Raw genomic sequence first — 21639 nt, 5'->3', positions numbered from 1 at the left:
GATTTTTTTTTTTTTCATCACTTTGTGAATGGCTTGTGAGAAAACTCAAGGGAAGCCATGAGGATGTTAAGATCCCTACAAGTGGGGAATGAAATGAAAAGCTTGAGATGCACTGCTATAGACCAACGTTTGCCCTGTTTACTGGCAACTTTATCCCAACTTCAAGAAAACGTTTTTTGCTAAGGGATTATGTTTGAATCTTCTGTGCCATGGAACTAGCTTTAACACTGAAACTTGCATGCTGTATACGCCTACACAATATGTATGTGTGGTAAATCTTTACCAAACAGGCGTGGCGATTCCACCTGTACTTAACAACTAACGATATCAAGGTAGGCAATTTTGGTAAGTGTGAAATACAGATAGTTAACGTTTGAAATGTGACAGCAAGAAGTGATTTCAAAAAACAAAATATACTTATTTTGGGGTAGTCAAGGAAGCGGCAAGGTTGCCCAAGGCAGGCTTTACCAACAATCCTTCTAAGTTCTAACTGACCACGTTTTTACCAACAATCGCTCTGACTGGATGCATCAGTGTACCCCGTGTCAAAGGTATGGGAAAAGTTAAGATTTAACCAAACCACACCTACAGTAACCTAAGCTGCGTTTGACAGCCAGCTTTCAAATTTAAAAATGCGCGTTTGGAAAGTTAAATATTGCCAACTACTGGCAGACGTCGGCAGAATATTTACGCATTCTAAATTCTCATTTATGGCTTTCAGATGAATGTTTATGATAATCCCCAGTAGCTGTGGTAATCCAGGAACAATAACAAGTAACCTGTGAAACTGGCGACATCATCCACTCACCTGATGTAGTGCTAACTACTTCTTCCTTCACAATTATCATTCTTTTTGTGTCAGCCCTCCTCTCTCCTGTAGCTCCCATTTTTCCTGTCACTTTTTATTGCTCTTCTAAACTTATCAAGTAGCTTTACATTGAGTGACAAGACTAATGGTTTCCCGTAAGCCAGGAGACCATTTACAAAGCTGGCTGGTAACCATATAACCAACCCAAACGTGTTCCCTACGTGTCAACAAGCGGGTTGGCGGAGGGTTTGTGCACCTCCCTGTGAAACAACTAACTCAAAGTCAAACGACCACCCATTACGGGATTATGGAGTCTGGCTGTAGGCAGATGGACAGAATCTGTGAAAGACTCATTTCAACACAATGTATGGAAAGGCCGCACCCGTTTGGTAAAGAATTATAATAAATATATATATATATATATATATATATATATATATATATATATATATATATATATATATATATATATATATATATATATATATATGTATATATATATATATATATATGTATATATATATGTATATATATATATATATATATATATATATATATATATATATATATATATATATATATACATATACAGTACTGTATATATATATATATATATATATATATATATATATATATATATATATATATATATACAGTACTGTATATATATATATATATATATATATATATATATATATATATATATATATATATATATATATATATATATATATATATATATATATATATATATATAAATATATATTTATATATATATATTTATTTATATAATTATAAATATATGTATATATATATATATATATATATATTTATATGTATGTATATATATATATAAATATAAATATATATATATATATATATATATATATATATATATATATATATATATATATATATATATATATATATATATATATATATATATATATATATATATATATATATATATATATATATATATATATATATATATATATATATATATATATATATATATATATATATATATATATATATATATATATATATATATATATATATATATATATTATATATATATATATATATATATATATATATATATATATATATATATATATATATATATATATATATATATATATATATATATATTTATATATATATATATCACATGCGTAATTCATCTCTAATTCATAAAAAGGACTTCCTCAACTTCTATGACTCACCTCTCACATACTGTACTTGCTGACTGTACATGTACAGTATTAACTGAACATAATGCACCTACTCCCTCTCCACCTAGCCACTTACTTTTTGAGAGCCTCCACAGCTCACGTGCTGAGAAACAGCCTGTGGCAAGGATGGTGCTGTTGTAGATGATGCCATTAATCCCGTTGTATGCCACACTGTGGACCGGGTGACCTGTCGGTGGTATCAAGGTTACTTATGCACAACACTCACTGCCAGCTGCAATGTGTGTGTGTGTGCAATTTGGGGTCATTTTGTACATAAGCTAAAGATGTCATTCAGGAAAGTTGTGCTGTTATCTTTTAATGAGAGCATTTTTATGATGTATTGTTAGGTCTTGTTGAAAATCAATAAAAGCTGTTTAAAAGAAATCCAAATCATCAGTTTACACAGATCTGGAAAATTAAAGTCGTTAAAAATTGTTTTAATTCTGGGTATTTATTATTACTGCACTTATGAACACAATAAAAACATACAGAATGTTTCCTCGCATCACATTTTAATACAAAATTTAGAAGAAATTGAATTAAAGTATAGCATATAATAAATTTCAATTATTTATACAATACTGTTCTAAATTATTTGAAAATGAAAATTTCATTTTTTCATTCATTGCCAGACGCCATGTATCCCAAACAGGGTGGCCAAGGGCTTAGAGTTAATTGTTTTACAGGGAGGGGCACTAATCCTCCACCAACCCCACTTGACACGTAGGGAGAACGATGAAGGTAATGGAAGTATAATCCCTATGGTACAATGATGTCCTTTTGTTGTCCATTCTTGCTACTTCTAAATTATTTCGAGAAGTTGTTTTGATTCAGTTTGGGGAACTCTGGAACTCTCACTCAAATAGCATTCATACGAGATCTATTAATGTCTTCAGTAAAAAGATTCCTTATCTTACTTGATTCTTGCAATTGGCAGGCAACTTTATGCTGGTAATGGTGGTATCTCAATCTGAACAGACCTTCTCACTAGTTCACCTGGATATACAGTCACAATGCCAGTCATCAGGTCCCTCAATACCCACATGGCCTCTACTCTTCAATCTACTTGCTATGGATGCCACTATGATACTAACATAACACCAACATCTTCATCATCCTTAACACTCTATACATTTGTGAAAAACGACTGCCTTATGAAACCCAGATTATAGAGAGGAGTCTGTCCTCCTGACCCATCCTGGACTGTCATGCAGCTTGGTATAAATACAGAAGAACTCACTATCCAAATTCTAAAAATGAAAATATTCCTTGTAATTTCTCAGACATATACATATATTCCTTGTAATTTCTCGGACATATACATATATAACTACTCTTTTTTTCTTTTTTCTTTTTGCTCAAAAATTTCGTTTAGTGGCCAGTCGTTCGTACACTTTTTTTGGTGAGTCCCTGTGAATCATCCAGCAGTAGTCCACCATCATATTGACATCCCATCGTCCCTGGCGCCTTCTTTCCATGTCCTTGATAGCCTGATGGGATCTTTCACCCTGCTCTTCACTCACCGTGCCAAGATTTTTTGGGGAAAATTCCAAATGCGGATAAAAACAGTGAACTTTGAGGCTCATGTTGCAACCTAACTCCTTAAGCTTGACCAACAAATTTCATTTGTGTGTGTGTGTGTGTGTGTGTGTGTGTGTGTGTGTGTGTGTGTGTGTAATTTAGATCCTTATTGTTTCCTAAAAACTTAGAAATTACTTCTCTGAATGAGTCCCAAGCCCTTTGTTCCAGGTCGTCCATCGCACCATCAAATTCTGCATCAGAAATCAGTTTTCTAATATCAGGCCCAGTAAATATGTCCTCTTTCAATTTTGCTTCAGACAAATCGAGAAATTCATGGCACGGATACATAAAACAGGCTCCATCTTTTGATAGGGCTTTGACAAACTGCTTCATTAACCCAAGCTTAATATAATGCGGTGGTAGCAAACCTGGATTCACTAAGCTAGGTCTGGGCATGTTTTTGTCACCAAGCTGTAAATTTTTTTCTATTTGGCCATTCCCTCTGAGCCCAGTGTACATCTTTGGCTCTGCTGTCCCACTTACAGAGAAAACATGGGAATTTTGTATACCCTGGTTGCTAATCCAGTAAGATACACAACTATCAGGTTCCCACATCTGAACCAGCGGTGTTCATTGTAGTTGATTTTCTCGAGAAGATATGCCAGATTCTGGTATGTTTGTTTTAAACGCACTGAATGAGCAACAGGTATTGATGCACATTTATTAACATAATGAAGAATAACCCCTTTCAGGCTTGTTTTAGATGAACATATAAATAGTCTTCATTCTTCTGCATCATAATCACTGCCAAATTTCTGCAGTAGGCAACTTACGTTTACTCACCTGGTTGGCTACCCTATTACAATTAACAGTATGGCTCGGTAGGAATCTGCTTTTCAAGAAGTAGGGGAGCCCATACCTGCTGGCACGCCAGCCCCATTTCCTATATACATCATCATCAGAATAGACTATTGATTAGAGGCTGAGTTTTGTGCCATATGCACGGTAGTTGCACTACTTGAAGGACTTCGAATTATGAATCGTAGTTATTCAATATAATCGAACAGGATGTGACCTAGTTGTGAGTGGAGGGACTTTTTAAATGATGCAACCGAGTCAGCACTAAAAGCATCATCTGAAAGAGAGTTCCAGAGGTCTATACATCTGATGCTGAAAAACCTGCGTCTACACTCGGCTGAAGTGCGGGGCTTGGCCACCTTGAATCTATGGCCCCTGGTGTGAGTTAATGAAGGAAGAGAAAAAAGCTCAGGCGGTGCAACTGGGGACTGGCGATGGAAGATTTTCCAGAATTTAATGAGGTTAGCTCTGATCAGTCTCCCTTTTACAGAATACAGGCCCAGGTTTTTCAGACAGTCAGCATAACTGAGTTCGGACAGGCCACTGATTGGCTCAGTCCATCTGCGCTGTACAGACTCCAGGAGCCTCTGATCTCCGTGGTAGCCTGTGTTCCATACAGTGGAGCCAAACTCCATGATGGGTCTGATGTGGGATTTGAATAAAGTCAACATAAAATCTTGGTCTTGACAGAGGGTGGACTTTAATAAATTATTTGACAGGCCTGCTGCCTTTTTTACAGTATTTCTTATGTGCGAATGAAATTTCAGTGACCTGTCAACCAAGATACCCAAGTCTTTGTGTGTAGTTTCTACGGAGAGGCTGGTGTTGTTCATGTGATAGTACTGACGTGAACCAAAAGAATTCCAGTCTACTGGGCCTCTCTGACATCGCAGAACAGTACACTTGTCAAGATTGAAACGTAAACCCCAGGACTCAGCGTCATTGTAGATCATATCAATGTCCTTCTGGCATGTACTTATATCTGCAGCTAATGTGGAACAAGTGTTTTGTCGCAACTTGAGGTAAATCTTCATGTCGTCAGCAAAGAATTTACATTTGAAGCGTATGTATGAGGGTAGAAAGTTTATATATACCAGAAAGAGCAAGGGGCCTAGAACAGATCCCTGGGGAACACCACTGAGAACATTCCTTGAGGAACTGGCGCAGCCGGACACATACACTTGCATGGTGCGGCCGGACATGAAGTCAGAGATCCAAGTTAGCAAGGAACCACTGACCCAAAGTAGCCTCAGCTTGTCAGTGAGTATCGAATGGTTGACGATGTCAAAGGCTTTGCTAAAGTCAAACAAGACAACATTCACAACATACCCAGCATCCACCCACGCCGTAACATCAGTATACACGAGTAACAGTTGGTCATCTACAGTTCTACCCTGTCTGAATCCATACTGCTCATTTGACAGCACTCCATTAGTGTCAAGGTAGTTGTATAATGCCTCTGTAATAATCTTTCCAGGGTTTTGCAGCAGACAGAGGTTAGGCTAATAGGCCTATAGTTAAGAGGTTTGTGTCGAGAGCCTTTCTTGAATATAGGAATGATAATGGATTTTTTCCAATAATGTGGCAATTTACCAATGGTGACAGACTTTTGAAATATCAAAAACAAGGGTAAGGCTAAGGCTGGGCAATATTTCAGAAGACGGGTGGAGGCCATCAGGTCCCATACTGGTGTTCGGGTCCAGTGCTGCGAGCCTATTTCTCACTTCTTGCAAGGATAGGGTCACTGCGTCGAGGATACCCTCAAAAGTTTGGTGAGGGAAGGGAGCGTAAGGAGCATGAGTTGAGTAAACTGTACAAAAATGTGTAGCAAAAGTTTCTGTCATCTGAGTACAGTTTGATGTTAACACACCATTGTCCAATCTTATGGGGCCTACTGAGGGTGCACCTACTTTCTGAAATGGTTTTGAGAAGACTGTAGTTTTCTAATCAGTGACATTTCGTGATTGATTTGCATGTGTGTAATGTAGTTACGAAAGCCGTCGTTGAGAGAGTCGTAGTGTGATAGAGCTCGGGAAGCCTCAGGAGATAGTCTTCCATAAACATTCCTGGAGTGTTTGTACGTTTCCCAGGCTTTCCTGCGATGGATTTTTAAGGCCTTGGGAGGTGATCTGAGAGGTGAGGAAGGTGTGCTAGGCATATTCGGCACATACTGGTCAATTAGTGGGCTAAGGATGGACTGCAATGTCATACATGGCATAAATTGACAGGCTTTGGAATTCAAAATGCCAGTCTATTTCACGCAGATGATTATTTATTTTGTTGTATTTGGCTTAATGCCAGGAGTGCTAGGTGTGCAAATAGCTATCTGACACAACAGCAGCCTGAAAATAATATTGTATTAGCACCGGGCAGTGTCCACAGCTGGGCAGGGGACTCGCTACCTCAATTTCTCCTACTCTATCATTCTCGGATGTGAAGACAAGATCTAGAGTACAATAAACCAAGGATCAGTGCAAAGAAAAGAAAAAAAACTTTTCAATAAATACTGTATCTGATAAAAAAAAAAAAAAAAAAAAACTCCACTGAAAGTAATTTACAAGCGCACTAGCCTACTGAGTCACACTGATATGTTTGCTGCACTCCAATTCTGGTATGACATCACTGTGTTGTGTTACAGGTATATTCTGGCTAATTACCAAATGAAAGAACTATGTTGTTTTAAATATGAATTTTAATAACAGAAAATACTACAGTCAAACATATTATCATCATCATAAAATATCCATATGTAAATAATTCTATACTGCAAAATGATAAAAAACTATATTTGAATACTAAAAAAAGGGTTTTGTGAAAAAATGTCACGTGATGGAGAAAAATGGTTTTCATTTTTTAATTCAGTGCCCAAAAACATATAAAAATCACATTAAATAATCAAACCAATTTTTTCAATGTACACCTACAGTATGTAGTGGCTGGCCTAACTGACCACTCCTATCTATCTACGAGTATCTATGGGGTGATGTTGAATCCTGTTTGGGATGGCCTCGACAGAAAGGACCTCCAAGCGTTTCTATCCATCTTCAGTAACACTCCACTTCCTACAACACATTGTAATCCCATACTGATTCTTGCACAGTCTTCACATATGCTTAAGAGGGACACCTTCACGTTGTGGCACAGATAGGTCTATTCATTCATTCATTGCCAGACGCCATGTATCCCAAACGGGGTGGTCAACGGCTTAGAGTTAATTGTTTTACAGGGAGGGGCACTAATCCTCCACCAACCCCACTTGACACGTAGGGATGCCAACAGCATCTGGTGTTCCCAGGCGGTCACCCGTCCAAGTACTAACCAGACCCAACGTTGCTTAACTTCGCTGATCGGACGGGAAGCGGTGTACTCAACGTGGTATGGCCGTTATGCTGCTCGGTAATACAAACGTCCCCCAACTCCCTCCGTATCACCCAAAAAATAGATGGTGACTGCAGAAGGGCTGCCTCAGCCTTAAGTCCACCGGGTTCACGTTTACAAAAGTCTAGGGCCAAAACAACAGCTTCTCCACCTCGTTCCAAGTTTCCTCCTTCCATCCACTTCACTCATTCATATATATACTCTCCTGGTCAGTCTCTAGGTTTTCTACACCACCGCACCACCTCATTCTCCTCCTCCTCCCATCCACCTGTTACACACTTTCCTCATCAATATTTCTGTCTCCTGCACAATATTTGTGCTTCATTCTCGGTTTCCCTCCCATCCTTTTCTCTCTCTCTCCTAGTCAATTTCTGACTTACAATTATCTCTACCTCGTTCTCGGTCTCTTCCTTCTCATCCCTTCCACCTCACGCTCATGCACTCCCCTAGTCAATTTCTCACTTCTCTATTATCTCCACCTCGTTCTCCGTCTTCCATCTCACCCCCTCCATCTCACGCTCATGCACTCTCCAAGTTAATTTCTCACTCCTCTACACATTATTTACATCTCGGCCACGGTCTCATTTATCTCCCACCCATCTCACCATTTCATCATATTCAGCCTCTCCGGTATGAGATATTCAGAATAAGGTTATCTGCTGTGAAACTCCCATGCAGATGTCTGTATTCCTTCATTAGATAGTGTTATCCCATTACACGAATAAACTGTCCCGCACACCAAGGAAAATAAACGTTAAAAAGTCATGCTACCAACAGGGTTAATGGAAAACTTTCTAACCACTTCAGTGCGAGAAGTCTTCCCTAATCTTAACGAAATTAAGTGTTTTATTAAGCCTGACACCAGATGATTTTGTTCCGCTACGGGAAATCCGAGCATGAAAAAAAAAAAAAAAAAAAAAAAAAACCCTTCAGCGCGATGGTCAGACCGAAATTTTATCCAGACTGACCGTAGAATATATTCTGTGCGTGATGAAATGTTAGAAGTCTGAAAGTTAACTGTTATCAGTGTACGTTAAAGCAGGAATATTTGCGTAAATATGAGGGAAAATTAAGACAGTAGGCTTATAGTACATTTGCGTATCACTCAGAGTGTGTATGAGAGTACGGAAGTGTAGGTGTGGTGTATGGAGGAATGTTTGTATGTATATAAGTATTACAGAGGCTGGCTTGCATTGCCTGACATGACCGGGTAGCTCTACGGAGGGCAGTAGTTACGTTGCATATGCATTAACATGCTGGTTATTATTCTGCCCTGCTCTCCCCCCCCCTCTCTCTCTTTCCCCCTGCCATTCATCTTCCTTTCTTTCCCCTACTTTTCCTCTCTCTATTTTTCCCTGCTCTCCTCCTTTCCCATTCCCTCTATCTTTTCCCTTCTCCCCATCTCTTCTCCCTTCCTTCTCTTCACCTCTCCTCTCCCTCTTTTCACTTTCTCTTTTCCCTCTCCGTCCTCCCGTCCTATCCTCCCACTTCTTCCCCCTCCCTTCTCTGTTATTTTCTCGTTTTCTCATCACCCCCCTTCTCTCTTTTTCCCTTCCTCTCTCTCCATCAGTTTCATTTTTTCCTTTTCTTCACCCTCCTTTCTCTTCCTTCTTTTTTCTTTCTTCCCTCCTCTCCTTCCTTCTCCCTCCCTACCCTCCTCCGTCTCCTTTCCTCCCCCCCTTCTTCCTGCCTCCATCCTATCCTTTTTTTTTTCCTTCTCTCCCCCTCCCCACCTCCCTTTTCTCTCCCTACCTTCTTGCCCTCGCCTCCCCTCCTCCCTTTTCTCTCCCTACCTTCTTGCCCTCGCCTCCCCTCCTCTCCTTCCTTCTCTCTCCCTCTCCTCCTTGCTTTCCTGCTGTCTCCTCCCTCCTCTTCTTTTCTTCTTTATCTCTCCCTCCACTCCTTTTCTTCCCGTTCCCGCCCTCCTTTCCCCTCCTTCCATACCCTTCCTCTCCACTTTCTCTCGTCGCCTCCTCGTCTGTTCTTCTCTACCTTCCCTCCTTTCATCTCTTCTCTCCACACTCTTTCCTTTCTTGTCTTCTTCCCTTCTTCCCTCCTGTCCCGCCTTTCCCTCCCTCCTTCCCTGTTTCCTCCTCCTCCTCTCTCCATCTGGATCTCTGCATCTCCTATTCTACCACATTCCATCTCACGCATTTTGTTACCGTATTCCGTGTTTCTTTGCCTCTCTCTCTCTCTCTCTCTCTCTCTCTCTCTCTCCTATACTCTTGTCTCTTTCCCTCCCTTTCGCATTCTCCTTTCCTCACCCCCCACCGATTCTACTCTTCCCTTCATCTATTTTCTCCCCCGTGTCCTCCTTTCTTTCCCATTCCTATTCCTCCTCCTACCGCACTTCGTTCTTCCTGTATTCCACCTTCTTCCTTGCCTCCTCTTCTCTACTTCTTTTCTCTCCATCCCTCCCTCTAACTCCTTCCTTTTCTCCTCCTCTCCACTCCTCTCCTCACCCTCTCTTTATCCTTACCTCAAGCTCGGTCCTTTACCCACTCTCCTTTCTTCCCCTATTGTGCTTTTACATCTATCCACTTTTCCCTGTTCTGCTTCCCTCTCTTGTTCTCCCACTCCTATACTATTTATTTTGCCTACCCCACTCCCTCCTCTACTCTTCCCTCTCTTTCCAATAAAATGTCCACGCCAGTTTTTCTGCAAAGCGTAGTGTTCCTTCTCGCCTTTTCCTGCCGGGTTCGAGGGTTTGGTGGGCGGGGGAGAACTTTCATCTTTGTTATCCTTGTAATATTCTAGTAGTTTAGTCACTTGCAGAGCTGCCAAGCATGGGCCGACTAGCGTACTACAGTAATCCTCTCGTCTAATATCCTCTCTCACTCCTCTATACACGGCCTCTCATTCTCCCACACCACTACTATTTTGTATATGTTTCTCTCTCTTCTCTCCTCTGTGTTTTTCAGTCCTTTACTCCTCACTTCTCTCTCTCTTTCCTATTACCTACTCGCTCCTTCATCTAATTCTCTCTTTCTTTCATTCTTTACGTTCCTTTCCCTCTCTATTCTTCCCTCTACCTCCATTCTACTCCCTTTCTTTTCCTCCCTTTTTTACTGTTCCTTCAACCTTTCTCCATCCGTCCCCTCTCTACTTCCCACTTACCCTCACCCTTCCCCCCCCCTCTCTCTCTCTCTCCTCTTTTCCGCTTCCTTTACTCATCTACCTCCCACCCACTGGTCTCTAACTGTATCTCCCTTATCTTTCCCACTCTCTCTTCTTCCTCCTTTTCTCCCCTTCGTTTCCTTACTCTTCCCTCTGTCTCACTTCCTTATCTCTCTTTAACACTTATTTCAATTCCCTCCCCCCAAATCTCTACCTCCCTCCCTCTCCCTCTCTCTCTCTACCATTCCCTCTATGCCTTCCTCCCTCTTCCACATTCACTTCCTATTACTTCCACTTGGCGACCCCAGAAAGACTTAATATATTCTGTGTCTCTCCTTTCCTTCCTCTCTCTCTCTCTCTCTCTCTCTCTCTCTCTCTCTCTCTCTCAGTAAGGTAGACGAACACCACTATTCAATCCACTCACCACACCACCACCATTCACCACAAACCCACCATTCACAACACCACAATTCATGACAACACCATCATTCACCACAACACCACCATTCACCACAACTCCTCCATTCACCATAACACCACCATTCACCACACTACCATTGACCACATCATCATCAGTCACCACACCACCACCATTCACCACAACACCACCATTTACATCATCATCAGTCACCACAACACCACCATTTACCACAACACCACCATTCACCACAACACCATCATTTACCACATCATCATCGGTCACCACAACACTACCATTCACTACAACACCATCATTTACCGCATCATCAGTCACCACAAGACCACCATTTGTCACATCATCAGTCACGACAACACCACCATTCACCACAACACCATCATTTACCGCATCATCATCAGTCACCACAACACCACCATTCACCACAACACCACCATTCGCCACAACACCAGCATTCACCACATCATCATGTCACCTCAACACCACCATTAACCACAACACCACCATTAACCACAACACCACCACCATTTACCACAACACCACCACCATTTACCACAACACCACCATTCACCACAATTCCATCATTTATCACAACACCCTCATTCAACATAACATCACCAATCATCACAATACTACCATTTACCACATCATCATTATTCACTACACCACCATTGACCACATCATCATTATTCACCACAACACCACCATTCACCACAACACCACCATTCACCACAATACCACCATTCACCACAACACCACCATTCACCACAATATCACCATTTACCACATCATCATTATTCACCACACCACCACCATTCACCACAACACCACCATTCACCACACCACCACCATTCACCACAACACCACCATTCACCACAATACCACCATTTACCACATCATCATTATTCACCACAACACCACCATTTACCACATCATCATCAGTCACCACAACACCACCATTCACCATAATTCCATCATTTACCACATCATTATCAGTCACCACAACACCACCTTTCACCACAATTCCACCATTTATCATAACAGTACCATTCATTACAAACCTTTCCTCACAACACCAGTGTCCACCACAATACCACCATTCACCACAGCTCATCACTATTCGTCCTCTCTGCCCATAACTCATCCATAACTACAGCCTCATCTTCGTCTGACCCACTCCCTCTGCCTCCACATGACTCCTTTCCCTCCCTCTATGCCACTAAACTCTCCCCCCTCACTTATATAATTGCACTCTCTCTTCCTCAGTCCTGTAACTCATCCTTCCCTCCCTCAATCAGTGGAGGAGGACACCTAACCTAACAAGATTTCTGTCAGCTGAAGAAAACAGTCTAGTGTAAGCCTAAACAAACTTCCTGGGTGCACTAAAATATCGGAGAAAGGATTACTCGATTTATCTTTTTAAACCTTTTAACTGATCTCTCACGATAATAAAATCTTCCGGTATCAGCTTAAATATCTTAGTTCAGCCACCCTCAAAAAAAAAAAAAAAAAAAAAAAAAAAAAAAAAATTTGCCAGTGGGATTCGATGGTCACGGAAAGGAGCAAAGTTCTGCCACATAGATGGATCCATTATGCTGATACCTCAAACAATGTAACACCCTTTATTTGGGCATTTTATAGATTTTTTATTCAGAGTATTAAAAAGTACTGAGAATAATATTTGCACTACTATCACAGGGTGGCCAATATATCACAACGCTTCGCCCACGTTCCAAATTAAGTACTTTAAGTCGCAGGTATCTTTTTTATTTATTTTTTTATTAATCGCCGTGAAAAGCTCAACGTACCAGTAACAGCACGTGCAGGCAAACAACTCACTTTTCCAATTCTTACCATTCTCCACCAGGCTAAGTGTTATAATCGCAACTGGAGAGCTAAATCGTTAGCTGAGTATTTATTCTCGTCAGTGGGTATCCAGAAAAAAAAAAAATCCAATTCTATGGCAGCATTTAAAAGGCTGCTAACAAATAAGCATACAATACTCTCAGGGTGGTACTCTATGTGGCCTTGGATATTTCTTAAAACCCTTCCTTAGCGATTTATTCTGCACATTACAGGACAATATTTTCTTACATGTTACAGATGAAACTATATGGATGCTGAAGCGATGTAAATACCATACGAAAGAATATTAAAGCGTACTATGCAAAATAAATCGCTAAGGAAGACTGTACACTACAATGAATATGCTGATGACTCCATCCTTCATCTTTCCAATCGTTTCTCACAGTCTTCATCACAGCAGCTGCTTCAACAAACACAGGATAAGGCTATGGCACACCTAATTTCTGAGATGCTTCTATCTACAGTACGACTGGAATAGGAAGTAACCTTGTTTTTTAATGCATCCAAAACCCAGTTCCTACAACTTTCGACCCATCAAAATCTTCTACATGAATATTTTTTAATATTTAACAATATCCAACTCAATTCCAAATCACTGAACATACTTGGGTTTTCATTCTCTCCTGATTTGTTATGGAAATATCATACCAATTCACTTGAAAATTTTCTTCAAAGAGATCAGGTGTACTAAGCCGACTCCGTGCCATCTTTACCACCGCACAGCTGTTGACTTTATACACGAGTTTTACTCGTCCCTGTGTACAGTACAACGCTCATGTGTGGGGAGACTCCTCACATTTAGCTCTTCTCACCAGAGTGGAGTCAGTCTTTTCGTTTCATTAACTCTCTCCTCTTACTGACTCCCAACAACCTTTGTCTATTCGTCGCACTGCTGCATCTTTATCTCTTTTCTATTGCTACTTCAATGGTCACTGCGACTCTGAACTTTCTGCCTGTCCCCCCTCCATCATGGCAGGCACGTTGCATCCGTCTAGCACCAAAGTCTCACCCCTTTCCTGTCCAACTCTCTAATGCATGAGATACTCCCAGTCCTTCACGTATGCAACAGGCCAACCACAGAACTGTCTGCCTCTATCCGTATTTCCCCCTGACTATGATATCCAATCTCTTAAATGCAATGTGACTAGGCATCTCGAACTGAACAGATCTTGATTTTTTTTTTCCAACTAGAAGACACTCATGCGGGCTTCTTGCCTTTGGTTCCGTCTCTCTTGCATTAAAAAATTATAAATCCCTTTAGCCCAAAAACACCATTTATAGTTTATACTATTCTTGCTGCTACCAAACGATTCGGTCCAGCTCAAGGGAATCTACTGGAATTGGAAGGGTTAAATTTAGTCTCCATTAACCCCCTTCGCCAATATGGGCTCTCCTAACCTGAATAAGATCGTTGGGAGAGGGCATGAATTAAAAAAAAAAAAAAAAAAGTCATCGGACAAAAGTGATTAAGCACACATCGAGAAATATGGAAGATATAACCTTGCACAACAATTAAAGTTTATGTTTTCCTGCATACACTAAAACATACATGCTTATTTTTACAGAACGCAAAAATACTATCCATCTATCTATTGCCAGACGCCTCAATCCCGTTTGGGGTGGCCACAAACAAATCGCCTCCAAGTCGCCCTGGTCCCCGCCATTTCACTGCCCTGCTCCCAACTCACATCCCCCTCTCTCATATACCTCTCCACCCCATCTCTCCATCTCATCCTCGGCCTCCCCCTCCCTCTTTCCCCCTCCACCTCACTCACATACACTCTCTTCGTCAGTCTTTCACCCTCCATCCTCTCCACATGGCCAAACCACCTCAGTGTGTTCCTCATAACGCTTCCTACCACATCCACATCAACACCACAACGCTCCTTTATATCCTCATTCGTCAGCCTGTCTCTCCATGTGACTCCACAGGCTCCTCTTAAATAACTCATTTCCACTGCTCTCACTCTTGACTTGTGTCCTTCCAACAACGTCCAAGCTTCACTTCCGTACGTTAGAGTTGGTATCACAATACTATCATGTAGTAACTTTTTCACTTCCATGCTCACTTCCCTGTTTCTTATCACTGCTTTCAAAGAACCAGCAACCTTTCTTCCCTGCTGTACCCTTTCAAGCACTTCACCCTCCAAACCTCCATCCTTACTCATCACACTACCCAAGTACTTAAACGTACTCACATTTTCCAAAAATACACACTTGTTATATATGTACTTTCATTCATATACTGGAACAAACATTATGCACCAGCAAAACGCCTTTGTCGGCGAGGTATGAGCGGGGCCACTTAAATCCAAAAGCGCTAAACTGTTGCCTTACACCCAGAGGTAGCCTAGAGTATACTGATGGCTACCTAACTACCAAGTTTCATGCTTTTACAACAAACTGTCTGGCCTGTGGTCCCTCTTTTGAAGATTTTTGACATGCACTTGGCGCGTCACGTGCCACGTGCACCGCCTGGGTGTGATGAAACCTGTCCAAAACAAATCTTAAAGAACTGGGCTATCATATGGTGCAAACCATGCAGTGATCGGCCCTGTGGTTGCTGAGATATAAGCTTCTCAAAAGTATTTCGGTCGGGCCGGGTTGGGCCACTCATGTGAGAAAATACCACTACTTGACAAGACTCGCGATGGCTTCGCCCTCGCTCGTAATAAACGCACATCTAAGAATACTGTAATAATTTATACGTTCACAATATGAAAGTCTTTTCATTTTCTTCACGTACTGCAACAAACGTATACATTAAACCATATTTACATGGCTATGAATACCACGCAAATACACATACATAAATCCTAACGCGTAAGGTTTCCAGTATACACTAAAATGTACATTTATACAATTTTTCAACACCTAATACTACTATCATATTCAGTGCACAAATCCCACAGTGCATTTTATCTGCATACACTACTACAATATACACCTATATTTTTGCCCTCTCATGATCGGCACAACTCCAGTATTCAATTCAGCTAATGTCAAATAATTCTAATTTTCATCAGCTGCGTGTCACAGGAACCGGAGTGTTAAAACTGATGCAGTTAAACCTCTCAGGGTCGGGGCAACCAGAGTTTATATATATATATATATATATATATATATATATATATATATATATATATATATATATATAATCAGCAGCCGTGAGATAATTATATTCATGAGTGCATCACAGGAGCCTGAATGTCAAGATATACACATATGAATACACTTAAACAAATCCTTATGGTAAAATTTCCTGCATAAACTTCATAATGAAGTTATACATTAAGATATACCTTTCAGTAAAATTAATACACTTAAGACAAATTCCAATGTGGCTAAAAATCTGGTATACTTCAACCCTTCACTGAAATGAAATTATTTATCTGAGAGTTTTTAAATATGGGAGCATCTCTAAGAGTGACTGATCGACTTCCTCTCACAAATGATTTTCAGATGCGAGGCGCTTCATTACCGTAGGCTTCAGCGATGCCACATAACACCACACCACACACCACAACACTCCATACCACCCTCTCACACCACACTACACAAAATCACGAACCCACACCCCGCCAAAAGCATTAACTGAAGCGCTCTGAAGTTCCAGCATCCAGTATTTATTAATGTTATTATAACTCACCACACCTGTGGTGAGTTATTTTGTTCTTGTCAATATTTTATTATTATTATTATTATTATTATCATTATTATTTCTTACAAAGAAGTAAATTGCTCGTATTCGCTCAATTTCAAAGCTACGGCCATCATACTAGGCCATCTAGTCCCCCAGCTGGTGGCTTCGTATGACCCACAATCAGCCAGTTCCCAGTACTGGTTTTCCAGTTACATCCAAAAACCCATAAAAATGGTCTATTCGCAGATTCTCAGAAACCGCTGAAGGTACAGACTTGAAAGTTTTGTGGGACATAGCCAAGGTGTGGGAGAAGGTCTGAAATGACTATGGGCCTATTTGGGCCAGTAGTTCCTGAGATAGCCCAGGGGTCAATGGATAGTAGTTTGGCCTCCATCGTTTTTTGCTATGAGAGGATTTTGTTGCTTTCACCTTCGCCCAACGTGTTTGACACTCACCTAGGGGGACACTACGACACTAGCTCTTCACACTGAACTGCTCACAATATGAACGACATTGAAATCACCAGGTCTAGCGATAGTTACGATGTTGGAACACTGGGGAATAAATCGGTCCGTGCAGCTGAACTGAGGAAGAAATTGGATGACCTTGTCATGTGGTGAGTTACTGAAACTGTTAACGGCAATTTCCGTTTTCTAATTATTATTATTATTATTATTATTATCCCAGGGATTATTATTCACTGTGAACAGACTCAGACTGAGTAACATATAACAAGTGCGGCATAGTTAACTCTTTATCACTATAGCAAAACTTAACTTTTGTACTTTCACTAGTATTTTGACAGCAGAGTATGACACCCGCTAAAGAGTGGCAAAATTATCAACTTAAGCTCAAAATACTCATATATGTACCATTTATAATCAGTAAGTGAAACTGGTAGATTTAATGTTTCATTAAACTTAATTTATAAAAAAGGGCAGGCGTCTGCAACCCCTTCACTTGATGTAGTAGTGCCTATAGATGACTACACTGTGCGACAAGCCAAATGGTCTTCTGTACACCAGAAAACCATCCATTACGTTTAGGTGGTTAACCATACAACCTATCTCTAGGGGAAGGGGAGAATGGATATTGTCTCTGCATTCCGTGTGCCAAGTAGACTACAGTAAAGGAGAGAGGGTGATGTGAACCATGGAAACCCCAACACTTTAAATGGTCCAGACGGATTAAGATTTGTGTTCCATGCCTGCAGGGCCTATACAGCTAGGCGTGCTGGTATGGATATGCGGAATGTGTGACCAGTCAGTGAGAATTGAAAAGAGTGGACGTAGTGCGAGACAATGATGAGATGGAGTGAAGTGGATGAACATGGTGTGACATAGGTAGTTAGGTGTAACCACCGTGTGGGTGCAGAGAGGGAAAGTAGTGATGATCACTGCTTATGTACTATGTATGGATTATCTGTGGGAGATGAGGGCATGTTTTGGGACCAACTGGGTAGGGTATTGTAGAAAGGTGTGTCAGTGGCCATATTATGTAGAATATGAGACCGGTATGGCATAGGTGTCAAAAGTCGGCTGAAAGCAGTGAGAATGAGACTCATGGAAAGCGTGTGGGGTGCACAGAGTGAACAGAAAAAACAAACAATGATTCATGACTGATGTGAAATAAGGAAGTGTTGCTAAAAGGGTAGAAAAGTGTGCTCAGAATGTACTGTCAAACAAAAACAATGGATACAGATAAGGTGGTGAAACGAGCAAAAGCAGTTGAGTTTCAAAGTAGGGAGAGGCGTGGTAGACCAAAGAGATGGTGGGTGATATAGTAAATGAGTGTGTAAGGAAGGAAAGAATAATATAGAACTAACATCAAGCCAGAAAATGGCTATATGGCACAACGGTAGAAAGCAGCCCAGTCGATGCTGACTGATACGGCGTTGCCAGTCAATGCTGATGGAGTCTGCGTTGAGAGAGTCGGCATCGATAGAGTCGGCGCTGGCAGGATCGACGTTCAGAGTCGGCTTTGGCAGGACTGATGTTGATAGAGTTGGTGTTGATAGATTCTGCGTTTGCAGAGTCAAATTAAGTGGGAGACCCTATACAGAGGGCAGTGGGATTTTCATCCTCCCTTTTAGTCGCCTCTTACGACAAACGATACGTAGGGAATATGAGGGCAGTGCAGTATTCTACTTCCCCTGTACCCAAGGGATCTCCCTACGTCAAGGGGAAATGGGTGTGCAAGGAACTGAGATGCGTAAGTTGAAGAAGTTATGGAATTGAGAAGGGATGAAAATGGGTAGATGAAGTATGTAGAGAAGGGCATGACAAGGGAAGTTTTTTTTTTTTTTTTTTTTTTTTTTTTTAATGGAATGACTATATCTTACAGGTGTATATGAAGTGCATATATATATATATATATATATATATATATATATATATATATATATATATATATATATATATATATATCCTATCACCAGCCCGCCTTTCTCAGCTATTCGTAAACATGCTCACGTCAACCACCACCCTATGTCCACGCAGAGCTTTTCTGTGGTGACCAGTTCCTCCTCAGACAGTGACCTGTTAATACTGGAGTCTCTTATGTCACACAGGGACAAACCTACTATCAGAAGTAATGAGGTATCTGCAGAATTACTGTGTTTTTAATTGTCTTGGACTCTTTTTTTTTTTTTTTTTTTTCTTTTTTTTTTTTTACGAAACAAAGTTTTTGCTAATTATTGTGTCTAGTGCATTCATTTTCTTTTTACTTTTAGGATTTTTATACTTGTATTTACGTAAGTTTTTATATGTTTGTGAATTCTTGCCACACTTTGTAACGGCTTGTAACTTGATGTATTTACTTTGTTTTAACAGTAATTTTATTTACCGGACCCGACTTCAGATTTTTTAAAAATTATTACTTGACCTGGAATGATTTTTTCAAAATTCACTATTTCATGTAGGTTAATTTCACCCAAAAGTATTCATTTTGCACTTTTCACCTGAGGCTTTTATGCAGAAATTAATGCAATTATATTTTATTTTATTATGACTAAAATACAGTAAGGAATAATATTACATGTACAGTCCTTGATTTCTTTTTTAGGCTCTGATGATGGTAAAAGTTTGTACCGAAACACTGGCCAGTAAAGATGAATATACAAGCCCTGGTGATTCTCTTCCTGTGTGTGTGTGTGTGTGTGTGTGTGTGTGTGTGTGTGTGTGTGTGTGTGTGTGTGTGTGTGTGTGTGTGTGTGTGTGTGTGTGTGTGTGTGTGTGTGTGTGTGTGTGTGTGTGTGTGTGTGTGTGTGTGTGTGTGTGTGTGTGTGTGTGTGTGTGTGTGTGTGTGTGTGTGTGTGTGTGTGTGTGTGTGTGTGTGTGTGTGTGTGTGTGTGTGTGTGTGTGTGTGTGTGTGTGTGTGTGTGTGTGTGTGTGTGTGTGTGTGTGTGTATGTGTGTGTGTGTGTGTGTGTGTGTGTGTGTGTGTGTGTGTGTGTGTGTGTGTGTGTGTGTGTGTGTGTGTGTGTGTGTGTGTGTGTGTGTGTGTGTGTGTGTGTGTGTGTGTGTGTGTGTGTGTAGCTTAGAGTATTAGTCAGCCATTTCTTGTCCGATCTGGACTGAATTTTGCGGAAGGGTTGAGGACCACGAAAGGTTCTGGCTTTTTTTTTTTTTTTTTTTTTAACGATAGGTGAAAGGTCAACGTCACAAGACAAGGTCGACTTGCAGTTTTGATCCGATTTATCGCAAACATGATTGAAGGACTTTAGAGTATGGCAAAGATGAAGTAATTTCATTCTGAGAACAATCCGTCAAAGGGCAAGTTCACAAGCAATGCCAAAATTTCACTATATGACAGTTTTGAGGATCTGGACCAAACTTGGCGGTGGTGCTGTGGGAGATCCAATTTTGAAATCAATGGTAAAGGGTCGAGGTCAGCTAACACAGTCTGATTTGATTTGAACCAAGAGTGGTGTAAAGGTAGAGGTCAAAAAAGGATGAAAAAATTTGATTTTGAGAACAACTGGTCGACAGTCAACGTCACAAGGCAAAGGTAAATATTCGGCCTTTAGAGCAACTGCAGGTCGCGGGTGCTGGACTCTCTTAGGTCCTCCTTATTGCTCTTTGTTTTCCATCATTCTCTTCTGTCCTCTGCCCATACGTTTCTGCTTCTTGCATCCGGTGACGTACTTTTAATTTTTCATTTGTGTTGCCTACAGATGATCTTATTCAACTTAGAAAGGCCTCTCGTACTGAAGAAGCCGATAAAGGCGCTAACTAACTCCTCATGTTCGAAGTCTCTCGTTAGCTGAAGTGGGGCCTGACGTTGCTATGCACAACGTTACTAATTCATCATCTGGCTGGGGCGACTGATCTTCCTTTCTACTACCCCTTCTTTAAGTTCTGTCTTATTATTATTTATATCCTTAGTTTCCTTCTGTTTTATGTTTCCTACTTTCCACCACAATGCTTTCTTGTCCTGTCCTCTTTTCATCTCTCTCTCTCTCTCTCTCTCTCTCTCTCTCTCTCTCTCTCTCTCTCTCTCTCTCATCTACGTTTCTGCATCACTGTCTCTTCTACCCATCTTCTCTTTTCCATTTTCCTCCGTTATCAGCCCCTAATATCATTTTACCCTTATTTTTCTCGTCACTTTGACGAGAGAGAGAGAGAGAGAGAGAGAGAGAGAGAGAGAGTCTGCCATTAACCCGGCGGTAACATTATTATATGGACAAATCTACAGGGAGGACGTCAGGCGAGGAGAGGAGGGAGAGAAAGAGAGGAGGAAGAGAGAGGAGACAGGAAGAGAAAGAGAGAAGATAG

At 40.6% G+C, this 21639-nt stretch overlaps 1 protein-coding gene and 1 non-coding gene across 2 annotated transcripts in view; both read right to left on the bottom strand.

Annotated features, from left to right (window-relative positions):
* NfI (Nuclear factor I) overlaps positions 1 to 21639 on the bottom strand; it is a 483234-nt gene that overhangs the window by 270319 nt on the left and 191276 nt on the right. Inside the window, exon 6 of the mRNA XM_080276464.1 lies at positions 2123 to 2233. Within this exon, the coding sequence (XP_080132590.1) occupies positions 2123 to 2233 (111 nt within the window). The remainder of the gene's footprint in view (positions 1 to 2122; positions 2234 to 21639) is intronic.
* LOC145405194 (5S ribosomal RNA) lies at positions 7696 to 7814 on the bottom strand. The gene has a single exon (XR_013898294.1). It is a non-coding gene; the product is annotated as a 5S ribosomal RNA (ribosomal RNA).

Source organism: Coenobita brevimanus, chromosome 65, assembly GCF_032717465.1.
Source record: "Coenobita brevimanus isolate Jiangsu-jjx chromosome 65, ASM3271746v2, whole genome shotgun sequence".
Classification (NCBI taxonomy): Eukaryota; Metazoa; Arthropoda; class Malacostraca; order Decapoda; family Coenobitidae; genus Coenobita; species Coenobita brevimanus.
This window is presented reverse-complemented; position numbering and strand designations above follow the sequence as displayed.